Source organism: Myxine glutinosa, chromosome 1 (genome assembly GCF_964187855.1).
Source record: "Myxine glutinosa chromosome 1, kmMyxGlut1.1, whole genome shotgun sequence".
Lineage (NCBI taxonomy): Eukaryota > Metazoa > Chordata > Myxini > Myxiniformes > Myxinidae > Myxine > Myxine glutinosa.
In genome coordinates this window covers 213,417,774-213,435,722 of record NC_136261.1, presented here as the reverse complement: position 1 = coordinate 213,435,722, position 17,949 = coordinate 213,417,774, and the positions used below count along the sequence as shown (strand labels likewise).

At 39.4% G+C, this 17,949-nt stretch overlaps 1 protein-coding gene across 1 annotated transcript in view; it reads left to right on the top strand.

Annotated features, from left to right (window-relative positions):
• LOC137416790 (sodium channel protein type 4 subunit alpha-like) overlaps positions 1–17,949 on the top strand; it is a 170,623-nt gene that overhangs the window by 106,583 nt on the left and 46,091 nt on the right. Inside the window, exons 13-14 of the mRNA XM_078783297.1 lie at positions 1,336–1,574; positions 1,774–1,947. Of these exons, the coding sequence (XP_078639423.1) occupies positions 1,336–1,574; positions 1,774–1,947 (413 nt within the window). The remainder of the gene's footprint in view (positions 1–1,335; positions 1,575–1,773; positions 1,948–17,949) is intronic.

Below are 17,949 nucleotides of genomic sequence, written 5' to 3'. Positions count from 1 at the left end.
ATAATGTAACTCTTGATACATAATGTAATGCTTGATTACTGTGTGTGTGTTCTGACATGCCCATTAGGAAACACACTTAATGTGCTATTAAATAATTATTTCGACACCTCTCACCATTTGTGTATCCTGTAAACATACGCATAATTGACTCACACATGATGAGAAAGTTGAATAGTGCCACCACTCTGCATCTGCCACTGGACAGCATCTAATATCACAGCATACAACTAATCATCAAAAATCCGAAGGGGAGCAGTGCGCACCCCTTGCTCCTCCCCACACCCTCCCTTCCCCCCCTCCCCCTCCTCGATCCGCCTATGGTTGTATTGGGTGGATGAGTGAAATGCAGTGGATGTAGTACATCTAGACACTCGCAAGGCATTTGATAATGTACCTCATAGAAAACTGCGCTATCTAAGGCTAGGGCTTGATACATGGCTGGTAGAGCCACTAACTGGATTGGAAATTGGCGGAGTGTTAGGAGGCAGAGTGGCTGTGAGTTTGAGGATGTCAGATGTCTGGCTGGGAAATTGTAAGTAGTGGTATTCCTCTTTAATTAGTACAAGAACCATAATTATTTTCAATTGACATCAATAATTTGGACAGTGGAGTTCAAAGTTTATTTTTCAAACCTGAATATGACGTGAAACTCACATTTGAAGCGAGGCGATTATGGGGTAGTCCGATAGAGATGTTTAACGTAATGAAGGGTATAGACAAAATAAATGCAGAAGTTTTTCAACGGAATGGACAGTGCCAGCATCAGGGGCCACAGTCTGACTAAAGAAAAGGAGAGTTAGGATGGTTGTATGGCAGGATGCCTTTTACTCAGGGAGTAGTTAATGCATTGAATTGTCTTCCTGGAAAGAGAGTGGCAGCAGAAACAGTAGATGTGTTTAAACTGGAATTACATTTCGGTATCTAGAAGCATTGGAGATAGAGAGGAACATGGATATTAGCAGGACTGATAACTTTAGCCTGGGTATGATGGGTGATTGTATTCATGCATTGTGATGTCTGTGAGGGTCTCATCAAAAAGTGAATGTGTTCCCAGTGCTTTTTCCTTCCTCACCGACCAACCCTCTTCATTGCCTCACCCCCTTCCACTCCCCAATTTATAAATAGGTTTTAAAAACACACTGGGGATGTCCCTGGGTCTGCTTCAGTGTTCTCCTACCCATTCCTTCTCCCACCCCCATGAGTGGAATTAAGGAGATATTCTGATGTGGTGTTGCAATATATTAAGCAATGTTGTGTTGCTATAAAGTGCATGCATGATAGGCAAAATGGCGTCCTCTTGTGTACAAGTTCCTTGTGTATTCTTGTACATCTCAGAAACGGAAGAAATCCGACATCCTTGTCCACCATGTTGGTACAAGTTCATCAAACCTTGCTTCATTTGGAACTGCTGTACTCCTTGGATAAAATTTAAGAAGATAGTGAAGCTGATCGTGTTGGACCCTTTCCTGGACCTTGGCATCACACTTTGCATTGTCCTGAATACAGTATTCATGGCCATGGAGCACTACCCCATGACAGATGGCTTCATACGTGTACTCTATTTTGGAAACCTGGTGTGTGTATGTGTGATTTCACTCCTAAAGTGTGCAGATTCCAAAATGGTTTCAGTTCTACGAACTATTCTGTCCTATGACCTAATCAACACGTGTAGTATGTATTATATTCTTTTGTTTTTCATTGAGAACAAAAAATAAATTGACCACTATTTGGTGACCGACATGATATATTGATGAATGTTTTTTTTTTCCACAGGTATTTACCGGAATCTTTGCTGCCGAGATGTTTTTGAAAATAATCGCCCTTGACCCATACTACTACTTCCAGGTGGGCTGGAACATCTTTGACAGCATCATAGTCTCGTTGAGTCTCGTGGAGCTGGCTCTTGAAGGCGTGGAAGGTTTTTCTGTTCTGCGGTCGTTCAGGCTTGTATGTTATTTGGCAGTGTGCACATATATGTCAATGCATGTGTGTGCATGTATGCTTACATACAGTCACGTGAAAAAGTAAGTACACCCCATGTAAAGTTTTGACTTTTTCAACATATTTCAACATACAGATATTTGACCTTCATTTCAACAATATTGAAAGATAAAGGTGATATAAAATAACAAATATCATGAAACATTTACATTTTGTAGCCCAATGTATAATTTAAATAAACATAAATGCAAATTTCGCATGTGGAAAAAGTAAGTACACCCCTACATTTATCACTACTTCAAATACCTAAAATTAGAATCAGGTGCACCAGCTCAGGTGCAAATGATTAGAACATCGTTAGAGAGGATCTTGGAGGAACCTGTCTTATTTAAACTTCAGACATTTAGTTTGGTTTGCTCTTTGTTGTTGAAGTGTGCGGCGTCACCATGCCTAGATCAAAGGAGCTCTCTGAGGCCTTCAGAAAGAAGGCTATAGATGCCTACGAGTCTGGGAAGGGATTTAAAAAGATCTCCAAACAATTTGAAATCAATCATTCGACTGTCCGGAAGATCATCTACAAGTGGAGAAGATTCCAAACAACTGCCAACTTGTTCAGGCCAGGCCGCCCCAGCAAGTTCAGCCCGAGAGCAGACCGCAAGATGCTGAAAGAAGTCTCTAAGAACCCCAGAATGTCATCACGGGACCTACAGGTAGCTCTTGCCACTGTTGGTGTCAAAGTGCACGAGTCTACCATTAGAAAGAGGCTGCACAAATTTGATCTACATGGGAGGTGTGCCAGGAGGAAACTTTGCTGTCCAGAAAGAACATCAGGGCAAGACTAAAGTTTGCCAATGAACACCTAGGCAAGACCAGCACTTCTGGAACAATGTGCTCTGGACAGATGAGTCAAAGGTAGAACTATTTGGCTACAGTACCAGAAGACATGTTTGGCGAAAACCAAAGACAGCATTTGACCACAAGAACCTGATACCAATTGTATAGCATGATGGTGGAAATATTATGATTTGGGGCAGCTTTGCTGCATCAGGGCCTGGGCAGCTCACCATCATAGAATCCACTTTGAATTCTTCATTGTACCAGAGGGTGCTTGAGGATAATGTGAGGCCATCTGTCAGAAAGTTGAAGCTCAACTGAAGGTGGACCTTGCAACATGACAATGACCCTAAACATACCACTAAATCCACCAAGGAATGGCTGAAAATAAAGAAATGGAGGGTTCTGGAATGGCCAAGTCAAAGCCCGGATCTAAATCCCATCGAGATGTTGTGGGGGGATTTGAAACGAGCTGTGCATGCAAGAAACCACGCAAACATCGCACTGCTGAAGGAATTCTGCATGGAGGTGTGGGCAAAAATTTCTCCCAGTCGATGTCAGAGACTGGTAGACAGTTATAAGAAACGCCTACTTGAGGTTGTTTCTGCCAAAGGGGGCAATACCACCTATTAGAGCCAAGGGTGTACTTACTTTTTCCACATGCAAAATTTGCATTTATGTTTATTTAAAATATACAATGGACTACAAAATGTAAATGTTTCATGATATTTGTTGTATTATATCACCTTTATCTATCAATATTGTTGAAATGAAGATCAAATAGCTGTATGTTGAAATATGTTGAAAAAGTCAAAACTTTACATGGGGTGTACTTACTTTTTCACGTCACTGTACATGACTGTCGCTGACGCGAGCCCAGTATCAGTTAGTGCTCAACGATTCCTTGATCTTTCTTCTGTCGGGCCCCGCGAGAGAGAATTTTGAAAGCATGTGTTGCAATCAGTCAGATATTCCTATTAAGTGCATAAGTTGTACTTCAAAAGAATTTTGAAAGAAGAAGAAGATTTATTGCGAAATGGGCCCAGCCCGGCGAGGTGGCCTCGACCGGCCTCGCCACTGAGCTGAAAACCTTCCCGGGCTCGTCCCAACACTTTTGGTTCTTTTTGAATGAATTTACTACTACAATTCAGCTTTTACTCGCGGCCGTAGAAGATTGACTACTATAATTCAACTCAGCTTTTAATTGCGAAATGGGCCCAGCCCGGCCGAGGTGGGCCTCGACCGGCCTCGCCACCTAGCCTATAATCTTCCCGGGGCCTGTCCCGACATTTTTTGTTTTCTAGGTTTCCTCCTATCTTTCACCGTTCAGGAGATCAGCGCGTGCAGACAAACAAACAAACAAACAAACAAAAACTTTCTTTTATATATATAGAAGATATACATATTCCATATAAAAATGTTATATATAATATATATATACATATTTTATACATATAAATGTTATATATAATATATAAATACATATTATATATACTAATGTTATATATATATATATATATATATATATGTATGTGTATATATATATATATATATATATATATATATATACATATATATATATATATATATACATATATATATATATATACATACATATATATATATACTGAGCAGCAATAGAAACGTCACTTCATAAAAATAATTCCTGAACATTTCCCATAGAAATATCAATGCATTTTGTTTAGATATCTCGTTATTTACATTAGTCTGTATCTAAATTTAATCCTAACTACCGACAGTGGTGCACACGTGGATAAAAACAGGTCACCAAAACGCAGGCAAAAAAACGACCATGGTACAAAGTCGTGCATGATTCCCATGGAAATCAAAATGCACGTGCATCTCCTTGTGACTTTCCCTATAAAAGGCACCCCAAAACGTGTGTTCATCATTCGTGTTTCGATGCCAGCGCCATGCCCAGTCTTACGAGGATTCAGAGAGACCAGGCTATTGGAGGATTGCATGCTGGACAGACTGCATGAATGGTTGCCAATGCTTTCCATGTCAACGTGAGAACCATCTACAGGTTACAGGAATGATACCAGGCCACCAACAGCACCGATGACCGCCCACGCAGTGGCAGACCGAGGGTAACAACACCACGACAGGATCGACAGATTGTGCGTCATCACATCCAATATCGCTTTACCAGGGCTACAGAAACTGCAAGACAAACAGTTGGAACCCACCAGAGACACATTAGTGGTGATACAGTCCGTCGACGTTTGAAGAACAGGGATGTCCGTTGTCACAGGCCGTATCGTGGCCCCATTCTTACAGCTCGACACTGCCCTGACCGGCTACAGTGGGCCACGGCATCAAAATTGGCGTTGCCAGCAGTGGAGAACCGTTCTTTTCTCAGATGAAAGCCGATACTGTGTTTCCATGGCAGATGGCAGAGTGAGAGTTTGGCGTAGACGTGGGGAACGCTACTCAGATGACTGTGTGATGGAAAGAGACTCGTGGGGTGGTCCAAACATCATGGTATGGGGTGTGTAGTGGAAGTGGTGAGTGAGACTCAAGACGCCAATGGTCGGAAACAGGTTTTACAAAAGGTCATGACTTTATTATTAACTGGTTATTCACTTCATTCCATTACCAAATAATATCGTTTAACTCAATGGACCAGGTTAACTCTATCCGCATAGTCCTTCTTGTTCGGCTGCAGCGCCGAACTCGTGGTACGCGTTCATTCCGTCGTGCAGGGCTTCTGAGGATGCGTGCTCTCTCTCAGCGCTGTTCACAGGGTTCCGTTCCATTCCGTAGGTCAGAGCTTCTGGTGACAAGTCTCTTGACTCATAGTTTGCTCTGGTTTTTATGGGCCTTGTCGCGCTAATCCTTTCTCCGCTAATGCCCCGAGGTCATGCATGCACCGAGTCCTGGCACCAGCTCGCTCCCCTCCTGCTGCGAGTTCCATTTACCAAACGATAGGGGGGTGCTCCAGCCTGGGGCTGTGACCAGGTGGACAAGAGATTACCATGTTCGTGCACATTCTTGGCATTCATTTACGAAATCGTCTATCTGCTTCGTTACCAGTCTTAATCAATGAGTTACCAGTGCCAATCAATAAGTTACACTGAGTTACACTTCCACAATTCCCTCATCTTTTTGTTTTTGTTTATATTAACCATTAATCTAAACATCAATATAAGTAAACAATCAATCACTACAAGTAAACATCATTACAAGTATAAGTAAATAATCAATCACTGCAAGTAAACATCATTACAAGCATAAGTAAATAATCAATCACTGCAAGTAAACATCATTACAAGTATAAGTAAATAATCAATCACTGCAAGTAAACATCATTACAAATATAAGTAAATAATCATAACTTTGGTAATCCAATTCCCTTAGGCATACACCGTCATCCTGCAAGAATCACAAAACATTTCGTTGGTCATTGACTCCTTCCATATTGTTCAATCTATTGCATTTGCATCACAAATATATTTTCAAAACAACACTTCACCATCACCAAGATACAACAATTTCACTTCATTTTCAAGTTTTGTAAAGCATCTGCACCATCTGGCAAAAACGTTTGCCTCCACACAAATGTTGACTTTGTTTGAAAGGAAGGGCTGATCACTTGTGTTTGAATCCAGGTATGAAACATTTTCTCCTAATGTCTTCATAGCTCCTGCACTACCTCGTGTAGGATTTCGCTGTTGTGGTAACATTGCGGAGTCATAGACTGACCCTGCTCTCCTTGTAGCATTCTTGCCACTTTTTGCTGTAAACCATTGTAATTCCTGAACAAGGCCTTCACCCAGTTGTAGTCGACTTGCCTCCTCCCTCATTGTGAGTGGGCAGCAAGTATTGGTGTGACGTTGATTGGCCAGCAAGATGTGGAACAGGGATGCCGGATGCATCCACAATGATGTTGGGACCATGGTGTTCAGGTCATCCATGGTCCATACCAGGAGTGGCCCGCAGAATCGCGCACAGCTGTTGTGAAAAGGCACAGCCATTGGTTTGCAGCTCCATGCTGGCTCCCCGGAAGTTGGTGAAGTAATAACATATGTCCCCGCATTTCACAGAGGTTGCGGGTAAAATGTCGTTGTCCTGCACCTTCTGATGTGATGAATGTTCGAAGCCTTCGAACAAGAGTAAGTGATCGCCTTTCTTTCATATGTTGCAGTGTGATCCAGGCAAATGGTCACATAAATTTCCTTGGTGAAGGTAAGCATTCATCTCCAAGTTACACGGGAGAATGTCTTCATCATTCTTTGAGAAAGAGGGTGTATGCCATGATTAACTTCATTTTTAGCCACAAATTTTCTTTCTCGAACTTCTTCCCAATTCCGTTAGCACTCCCTTCAAAATGTGATCTCGTCTTATCCTTATGCTCAGTCACATCTGAATCTGCTTTCCGCACACACTGAATCAGATAGGGTACATCTTCCCATGAAATCAGCATAATCATGTATATCTTCCGACAGTTTCAGATTCAACAATTTGTTGTTTTTCCTTAACACAAAAAGTTATATTCATTTATATGCGTCACACAAATAATATTCAATCAGGTATGTATTTTATTACTAAACTAAGAATAGCATCCACAATTGCTTTCAGGTTAATATAGTTCAAAATTAACTCATGCAGGTATTTTAGCACTACTCTAAGAAAATAAATTGTATATGATTACAATCACAAACGGGAATACCTAATTCCCAACAACAATTTTCCCAAACCAACAAATTAAGCATAATGTATTATTACCATAATTCCTCTCCACTTTTTCTTTTCCCTCTTTTTTTTTTTCTAACAGTGTGTCACTCGTGGTGATATGAGTTCACTGATATTGTAATTGACACAACTCATAACATTGTCGTTATGCCATTATCTTAATTCTACTGTATTCATTTGCAACATCACTTGATTTAATCTTTTAATCTCAGTAATTATGTCGCCATAAAAGTCTTCCTTTTCTGGTTCCACATTTCTTTCCTCATTTGTCACTTCATGCGTTATCATCGTGTTGTTGGTTACCTTATTCAAACACACCGTCACTAAGGCTTTCAAGCAAGCCACCACTAAAACAATTGCCAATATAACTACTAACCCAACAAACAAGTTTGCTACTCCTTGTATATATTCATACCTATGACATAATTATATGTCGATGACATTCAACATTATATACCAAACTAACAAGCTTCCTAAAATAAAGAAAATCCCTTAATATGTAACATAAATCAGATTATTTGTCTTACCCTTATCCCCCTATCTCCCGGGGTTGAACTCAATCCCCTGATCATAAGTGTAGTTGTGATACATTTTTCACTCATGTTGTATTAATATCAGCAGGTAATTGTATGTCATGTAGGCAAATAAATGTCACTATCCCAAGTAGGAATATCACATGTTGAAAATGTAATGTTTATCAATGCAAGGGGTGTTAAAATGTAATTCAAATGACTGTAAATCACGACTATCATTTATCTGCCACTGAATGTTCTGCTGGGCTGCTAGGTGCAGCCTCATTTTCTGTGGGATTGTCCACCTTAGCCCCATGTGCTTGCTTGCAATGAGAGGCATGAATCCAACTTTCTATTTTGGGTCCATATTTGTTTCTATTCTTATCAATCTCCTATGGTTTATCATTTTGTTCCAAGATACCGCAACCAAAGGTTTTAACCAAAGCTCTACCAAACTATTTCCAATTTGAACAAAAAATGCCAGTGAAACAATGATTCGAAGAATTAACTTCAAGGGGTCAATAAATTTATTCTATAGCCAGATCTAATTTTCCCATCCAATAGTTTGCCTTGCCACATGTCATATTATAACACTTTAATAAACCTTCGAAAAATGTTTCCCATCTCAACAAATTTCCTTTTTACAAATAGCCATGTGTAACTTACGTATTTAACTACAATTTCCTCTCAATTTGTTTGGCCTAGCTGGCCGCAAAAGTGGCTGCCAGCATGCAGTACCGTTCTTTATCTACCAAGGAAGTGCTCGTCCACACAAGACCTCTACCAAAATGTTGTTTGTAAAAACAAATCTGGGATTTCTGATTACATGGATGCACACTCTCAGGACATTTTCAGGCTGCTGTTAACAATCCACTACGATAAATTAATTCCTTTACCCACAATCAAATAATTAGTACAAATTGAGGATATTATCCCTATCACATTCTTTTATAGATTCATTATGTTGGATCTAATTTTTTCCAATAATTTTCCACTGCTGTAAGGAAGAACAATAGCTCTCATAAGTCTTAGTAATATCGTACTTAATTTGCCCAGCATCGAATAATTTATTTACTATCCTTTCTCATCTGTTAACCAGTGACTTTGTTTGAACTCCAGAACTGAAAACCCACAATAGTTCAAACCAGCAAAATTTTCTTTACTATTTTCCCATATCATCTATGCCTAAACCACATCCATACATACAGCACAATTTATATGCTGATAAAATTCAAGTTTATATATATAAAAATCCATGAGCAGAGTACTCTGGGAAGTCAGTGTAAGACCTCTCCAAAATTTGGCTAATTTTGTACTCCCACATTTTTATGAAGCTCATATCCATAAATAGCTTTGATTCTCATATAAATTCGATCACAATGGAATCCCAAGATTACTTCCAATTTTTTACTATTAATGAATAGCTGCTCATAACTCAGCAAATCAAATCTTTATTCTCCATCTCCCTTGACAAAAGTGATAATTTTTATAATCAAATTATATTTCTATTTTTTTTTTTTTTTTTTTTTATGAATTCTCTCGATATGCGATCCCTTCCCCATGGAACTATCTATTTTTCAGACAAGGCACACTGTCGGTGTCAACAATCTTGTAAGATTGATACACAAAAACAAAAACAACAAACACAAACATTGATACACAAAACACACACACACGCATGCATTATGCATATTTGTTTGCGTTGGAACCATTATTTACAGATCAGGTTGGGTGTCAGTTTTATTTCATTTTCATAAAATTTGTCCTTCAATTTTATAAATGCTAATACGCAAATGGACCAAAAAGTTTATTTTTTAGAAAACCCCTATGATGTCACATTGAAATTACCCTTTCAGTTCCCACCATAATTTATCCAAATTTGACTACACACCCATTTGCATGTCAGTCGACCACTGACCTATCAATCATGCGGAACACTAGTCCGAAATTCCCACCTGATCATCATGTGACTCTTGTCACTTGGTTTCAAAAATTTGCAAAGCAATTGTTCCAAACTTTGTAAATTTAAAATTTTGTGCCCAACATAAAAGATCCAATTTCGGCATTTGATCAATTAATTACTAATTTGCTTACAAGCAAAAGAAAAAATGAATAATTCTTGCTCCGAAAACCTTTTCAGACACAAGAATCATCGACAGTTATTCATGTTTGTCCAGTAATCTAATCTGTTGAGGTCAATCGTCATTTGGGACCTGCCGCAATGAAGGCCTAATCATTGTCTGAGGTATCGGTCAGCACTGGTACCCTTGATCTTAGTTTACCCTATGAACTTGTCTTCCTTTTGGTATACGGACATCCTCTTTTCCAATGTCCCATCCGTCCACACTTGAAACACCGGTTTCTGTCGTTGCCTGGTCTGTGCACCTGTGCACTTGTATTGCTGGGCTGCATCTCTACATCCCTGAGTTGCCACTGCAATCTCTCGTTATCTCCCGAAACACGAAAAAATTCTCTGTACCGTCCTTTTTGGGGAGACAACTGGAAATCAGATGGGACAACTGTCCCTTTCATTCCTAATTTCGAGGGCAGTTGTGCATTTGTCTCCTCCACTGTATCCTGTATCCTTTTTATTTTAAGTTCTAGATCCGTTATCCGTTCTTGCTGTTCCCGTTGTCTGGATTCACCATCCCAAAGATGGAATGCAAGCCAGTCTACCGTTAGATTCTGTCTCTTCCTGGCTTTCAATCTTTGTTCCAATCTTTCCAATCGACTTCGCTCAAATGTACCATCTCTTGGAAACTCCTCATCATGTCCCTTTGTCCACAAATACCAATTCTCAACCTGCCTTATAGCTTCGGCACCATAACGGTCGTACATATGATGTGTACAAGTACCTTTTTGTGGAATCTCTGGTTGTCCTTGTGTATTCTTGCAGGCTCCATTTCCCATTCTGCCTTTTATCAAAGTAGCGTTGGATGTGTTGTAGTTTGTTCCTCTAAAGCTTCACTCGTACCTCCAGGAAGGATCTCTCCCCCTGTTCAAACGGTGATTTCCAGAGAATCTCTCTCACCTGTGTCTTTTGCACAATCCAATCTCATAGATCAGTATTTGCAGATGAGCCAGAGGGTCAGTATGAAATGGGTGAATCCTCAGGTGTCCGCTCTGTTGAAGGGGAAATCACACAATGGTAACCGCACATATATATCTATATATATAAACTCACCACCTTGCTCAATTTTCCAAGGTTGTCTTCACATTGATAATATCTCACAAAGATATCAAAGCTTCTTTCTTGAGACCGCATTTTCATCAATCAAACAATCAATATATTCAATTCAATTTATTCAGTTCAATTTATTCAGTTAAATTTATTCAATTAAATTTAGTCAATTAGATTCAATCAATCAACAATTCAATCAATTATTCAATTTCAATTAATTCATCAATATTCATCAATAAATCAAATTAATCATTTTGGATGACTCCTTGCATAAGCCCTTTCCCCAATGATGTCAGGACAGGTCCATCCATTGACTGAGATCGAATCTCATCGGTCGTCACCTCTGGTTCATACCTCATGTCAATTGATGAATCACCGTCCTGTCCTAGGGTCATATCTGACATATTTCCCCATTTTGCCTGGTCTCCACAAATTTTCTTTACAACCACTAAAGGCAACTCATCCTTCATTCGTGAGACAGCCAAAATGGATGGCAGATATTAAAGTTCATTGGGAAAAATATCTCATCATTTTTCTTTTAATAGTACCCAAAATCTCTTGGCAATATAAATTTCGTAAAACTCCTGAAATAAGACTGTAAAATTCCTTCAGTCATGCTAAATTTTGAAACTCCATCGCTTGTAACACCCAATTTATCCCATAGGGCTTGAAAGTTCTTTCCCAAGTTCATGCAATCATTCTGCATTTGAACCCTATGATATCATTCATAATAATCATCATGATTTTATAGTCATGGTCCTATCACCATCATCTATTTAAAACGAACATTTCCTTTATCACCACAGCTATGTGGTATAATCAACAATAGAATAAGACTGTACATAGCAACAGGCTACCTCATGGCCACTTAGTATACCTATTGACAATAAGTCATAACAATATCGAATAATAATTGAACAATTCAAAAATAGCTTCCACTGCTCCAGCCGCAGCATTCGTCATTTTGTCTGCTCATCCGCGTGACCAAAACGAAATAAAGGGAGCTCAACCATTACACAGCGCTTTTAATGGCGCATGCCATAGGAACTCAACGCAATTTCGACTCGGCCAGAAAACGAGCAAATTTTGCAGGATGTTAACTGGAATTAGTCGTGAAAATATATCCAAAATACACAAAAATACACACCCACAAAAATAAACAACAAAACCCAAACAAACCCAAGGTCGACCATCTTACACAGTAAATTACATCATTTCAGCATCGTATCGATTGCTGAAATATTCCAGGGTTTATACACACCTTAAAAGAGGTATGCGTGGTGTTGCCCCCTCCCACGTTTATTCCAGGGTTTATACACACCTTAAAAGAGGTATGCGTGGTGTTGCCCCCTCCCACTTTTAATTACTCATTACATCGTTTCAATTAAAAACATCGCTTCTACTGCTCCAGCCGCAGCATTCGTCACTTTGTCTGCTCATCCGCATGACCAAAACGAAATAAAGGGAGCTCAATCATTACACAGCGCTTTTAATGGCGCATGCCATAGGAACTCAACGCAATTTCGACTCGGCCAGCAAACGAGCAAATTTTGCAGGATATTAACTGGAATTAGTCGTGAAAATATATCCAAAATACACAAAAATACACAAAAATACACACCCACAAAAATAAACAACATTTATTCCGTTCAACAGAACAAACATTTCCTATATCATGACATGCATGTCTTCAAAATTATATGACCAAGAGAAAAAGTAAAACTAATTAAAACTACGGGCAGTGATAATCCGGGGACCATACCGCTCCATCCTGATTGGACGGGTGCATGCTAGAGTCGTTAATAACGACAGTCCAGATCCGATTGTTCGAAATTTCAACTCAATCGATCGAAAAATGAACGCAGGGATGCATTTTAAAGGTGCAGTGGCACTAACTGAGTTGCCACGAATATGGCCACGAAATTACCAATATGGCCATCATAAAATATTTTCCTTAATCAATTGGCTCATAGCATAACCAATCTGCAAGTATTTCATCCGAAGATGTATCTCTGAGGACTTTTAATTAAATAAGTCATTTATAAATCAACGAGTTAATTTATTAAATGATTAATCAATAAATCAAAATTTCCCTTGACAGCCACATCACTTGGTCAGTGTCATGTCCAAATATCAGCTTTCTTACTCAAAAGGTGCCTGAGTTAATGTAATGTAATTACTGTAATAAGATTACTGCAATTACTGTAATGATTACTGTAATTACTGTAATTACCAGAACTGTAATTACTGTAATTACCTCAGGTAATTACTGTAATGTAATTACTGTAATTTAATAAGAAATGTAATTAATTAAATAAGTACTTCATTAACCGCTAATAATTAAATAACTCGTGAATTCTTATCCGATTTACTTAACATTTGAGTGTCCCCAAAACGTTGGAGCAAAACGTTGCAACAACGAAAGTGAAACGTTGTAGCGACGTTGTGGAAACGTCAGCAAAACACAACATTTGAATGTTCCCAAAACGTTGGAGCAAAACGTTGCAACAACGAAAGTGAAACGTTGTAGCGACGTTGTGGAAACGTCAGCAAAACACAACATTTGAATGTTCCCAAAACGTTGGAGCAAAACGTTGCAACGAAAGTGAAACGTTGTAGCGACGTTGTGGAAACGTCAGCAAAACACAACATTTGAATGTTCCCAAAACGTTGGAGCAAAACGTTGCAACAACGAAAGTGAAACGTTGTAGCGACGTTGTGGAAACGTCAGCAAAACCCAACATTTGAATGTTCCCAAAACGTTGGAGCACAACGTTGCAACAACGAACAAAAATCCTTAATTTTCATTCGATTTACTTGAAATTTGAAATTGGATTTACATATCAGTCAATTAGTTCAATTGAATTCCCAATGATCATGTCCGGCCTTGTACATTCCACGAATCCCGCACCAAATTTTCTCATACTCACTCAAATTACATCCATTTCACATATCTGTTCATGAAATTTCACAAATGATCACAAGTAATTATCACATTGCAATGACCTCTAAACATTCCTAAACCAATAAGCTAGTCTGGCGATGCCAAATACCTCACACGTCTGTCATCTTAGAAGTCGCTGTTTGCTTTAGACAAATACTTATCAAAGCCTTCAGACAAACTATTAGCAATATTATTCCTAGGATTAAAATTATTAGGATTATTATCAAATATTTATCAAAATATTAGGATTATCATCAAACCAATGAATGACTCAATTTTTTAATGACTACATCCAAACCTAGATATTTTGAGTTCCGTAACTTTAATACTTCAAATTTTCCCTTCCTTCCCTTCCTGATCCTTAGATGTAGGGATGGGTTCTTTTTAGGATCATGTTGCATCGAGCATTATTTTCCAAAACAGTGTGAACATTAAACTACACCATTACCTCTGACATCCCACAATTAACATTAGCTTTCCCATGATGTCGCGATATGACCTTATAATCCCATAAAACTCTTCGTTGCTTTAACATCCAATATGAAAATTCTCATTTAATAGCAATTCTAATAATTCCGACCATAATTAAAATAAACAACGTCAGAACATCAACAAAGATATGCAACATCTTGGTTGGTCAACGTCTTTATACTCATTTTGCTTGTCTGTCTACTTTTGTTTCCTGGTAACACCTGAATACTTTTGTTTCCTAGTAACACCTAGTTTCCTTGTTACCTCTACCTATGATTTAATAACACTTTCCACAGTTAGACCCATCAAAATTTTTCTAATAATCCTAAATTATTCACCTTCATCCGTTTTTCAACAAAACTACATGTGAAAAATGGAGATTTCATCAGTACTTGAAGGTGTAAAAATTTGACTTTGAAATTTTAAATCAACAAGCATTCTGATATGTGCCTAAACTATCAACAACTATTCTGCCATATTTTGCCTAAATTATGTCCGTAAGTCTTCAGATATATTTTTCTAGGTAATTAGTATCACACCAACACCGAAAATATAATTTCATCTCATAGCAATTTTATATTAAAATAAATAGTATGTCATTTCTCTTGAAACAATCCAGCCATAAATATTATTTGGAAGTCTTCTGCTGTCAGAACACAATTTCTCTGCCGTCAAAGGTTAAAGTTTGGCCTCGGTGACTCCTCAGCTAATTGTCACTTTTTCTTGACAAAAACAAATATCTTTTATATTTATCCCATTAAAATCCCATTACAATCCCATATCTTGTCACCCTTTGCATTGTTGAAAGCAATTAATTCCATAACTCAATTTTACCTTACATCCTTACATTACATTACACCCTTACATCCTTACACCCACTTTTGTCCAAATTTTTTTTAGAAGTGAAACAAAATTTGTCTGTACTTTGTCTCATAGAATCCACAGTACCAGCATCGCAACCTCCCATCTGTCTACACCTTGTCACAACTCCAATTCATTCTTCAAGGCACAACCCAGAGTGATTTGAGAACTATACCCAGAGTTCTATACAATACCCAGTTTCAGAGAGTAAACAATTATATACTTTTTCATTATTTTTTTCCATTTAACTTGTTCAAAGAACGTTCATTTCGCAAAATCGAACCAACCACAACCTTCGCCATTAATATCTATTGTAAGCATGCCGAATCAGTAAGTATCACTTTTCCTATGAGCCTCGACCAGAGGGTGGTTGTTACTCACAAACACTCGTCGCTAGCTGTTCCATTGTCTGTTGATTTTCATTCTGCTGCCGATTTCCATTGAGCCATCAGAGTGGAATTTGGACTTTTATTATTTCTCTGAGCTCATGAAAGTGGTGACATTGGTGGTTTGCCATTGCTTTTCCACAAAAGCACTTAATTATTGTCTTTCATTCAACCGCGAAGCATGTCTCAAAGGCTTAGTGATGGACCTGGACAAAATTTGATGCAATTTTCATCCAATCGCCATCTTTCATAATAATTCTGGACCGGTATGAGATGGGGTTGTCTGTCATGAATTTATTTGTTGATCGAACGAGTTTTAGACATGGCGGGAAAACTGAAAAAAAATTATTTATTTAAAACGGGTATACACGATTGTACACGTGTACGGACCTTACCGAACCTTACCGAACCGGCAAAAAATCGCCTCATGGTGCACTTCATGAGCCGATTTGCCCGCAGACCAGAGTAAGGCTTTTAATACCCAGCGTATAATGTACATATCCTCGCAAGCTCACGAATAATAGAATCATTTAAAACGTTCCATCCTGATTTTGTCCGCTTATTCACTATTCCTGATTTGCCATCAAGGACCTCGATCATTCCCCGGCGTACTAACTGCCGCTTTTGTAAATGAGATTTCAACAGGATTACGACTCAAAGGAAAAAGAACGAGCAGACATTTTGTAGGACGTTACCTTGGACGATCGTTAAAATCGTTACATCTTAATCATACAAAAAATGGTTCTTTGGGTAGTAGCCACAGCACCCGGGAGTACCAGCTCAGCAATGGTTCTTTGTGATCCACTACCCAGCACCCTAGACCAACTCAAATGGATCTCTGTGTCGCGAGCACATCACCGGAGCCAAAAGGTCTCATCTATATCTTCCTTCTGAGGGCTCTCCTGCACCAATTGTGCGTGGAGAAGCCCACACACCAAATCCTCCATGTATATACAACATAACTATTCCCAAGTTCGTAAATCATACTGGACAAAAACAAGACACACTCACCTTTAAAGGTCTTGTATGTGTCCAATTGATCTCAGCGGTGCCTCCATATTGTAGTGGAAGTGGTGAGTGAGACTCAAGACGCCAATGGTCGGAAACAGGTTTTACAAAAGGTCATGACTTTATTATTAACTGGTTATTCACTTCATTCCATTACCAAATAATATCGTTTAACTCAATGGACCAGGTTAACTCTATCCGCATAGTCCTTCTTGTTCGGCTGCAGCGCCGAACTCGTGGTACGCGTTCATTCCGTCGTGCAGGGCTTCTGAGGATGCGTGCTCTCTCTCAGCGCTGTTCACAGGGTTCCGTTCCATTCCGTAGGTCAGAGCTTCTGGTGACAAGTCTCTTGACTCATAGTTTGCTCTGGTTTTTATGGGCCTTGTCGCGCTAATCCTTTCTCCGCTAATGCCCCGAGGTCATGCATGCACCGAGTCCTGGCACCAGCTCGCTCCCCTCCTGCTGCGAGTTCCATTTACCAAACGATAGGGGGGTGCTCCAGCCTGGGGCTATGACCAGGTGGACAAGAGATTACCATGTTCGTGCACATTCTTGGCATTCATTTACGAAATCGTCTATCTGCTTCGTTACCAGTCTTAATCAATGAGTTACCAGTGCCAATCAATAAGTTACACTGAGTTACACTTCCACAGGTGCTATTGTTCTCAATCACAAAGTCGGTCCTGTGGTGTTCCAGAATATTGGTCCAGGAAGAGGCAATGGTGTAACAGCTGCTCGCTACATCGATCAAGTCCTCAGACCTCATGTTGTGCCACATTTTGGACGTCACGGAAATCATGTCTTCCAGCAGGACAACGCCCGTGCCCACACTGCCAGAGCAACAAGGGACTTCCTGCAACAGAATGGCATCCAAACCATGCACTGGCCTGTGCTCAGCCCCGATTTAAACCCGATAGAGCACTTGTGGGACGAGGTTCAAAGAAGACTGAATGACGTTCGACCAAGGCCGACAACTGCAGCTCAACTCAGTCCGGCGTTTCTCAGAGTGTGGGCCCAAGTGACAAATGCCTTCATCAACCGATTAATCCACTCCATGTACAGACGATGTATGGCTGTCATCAACGCTCACGGGGG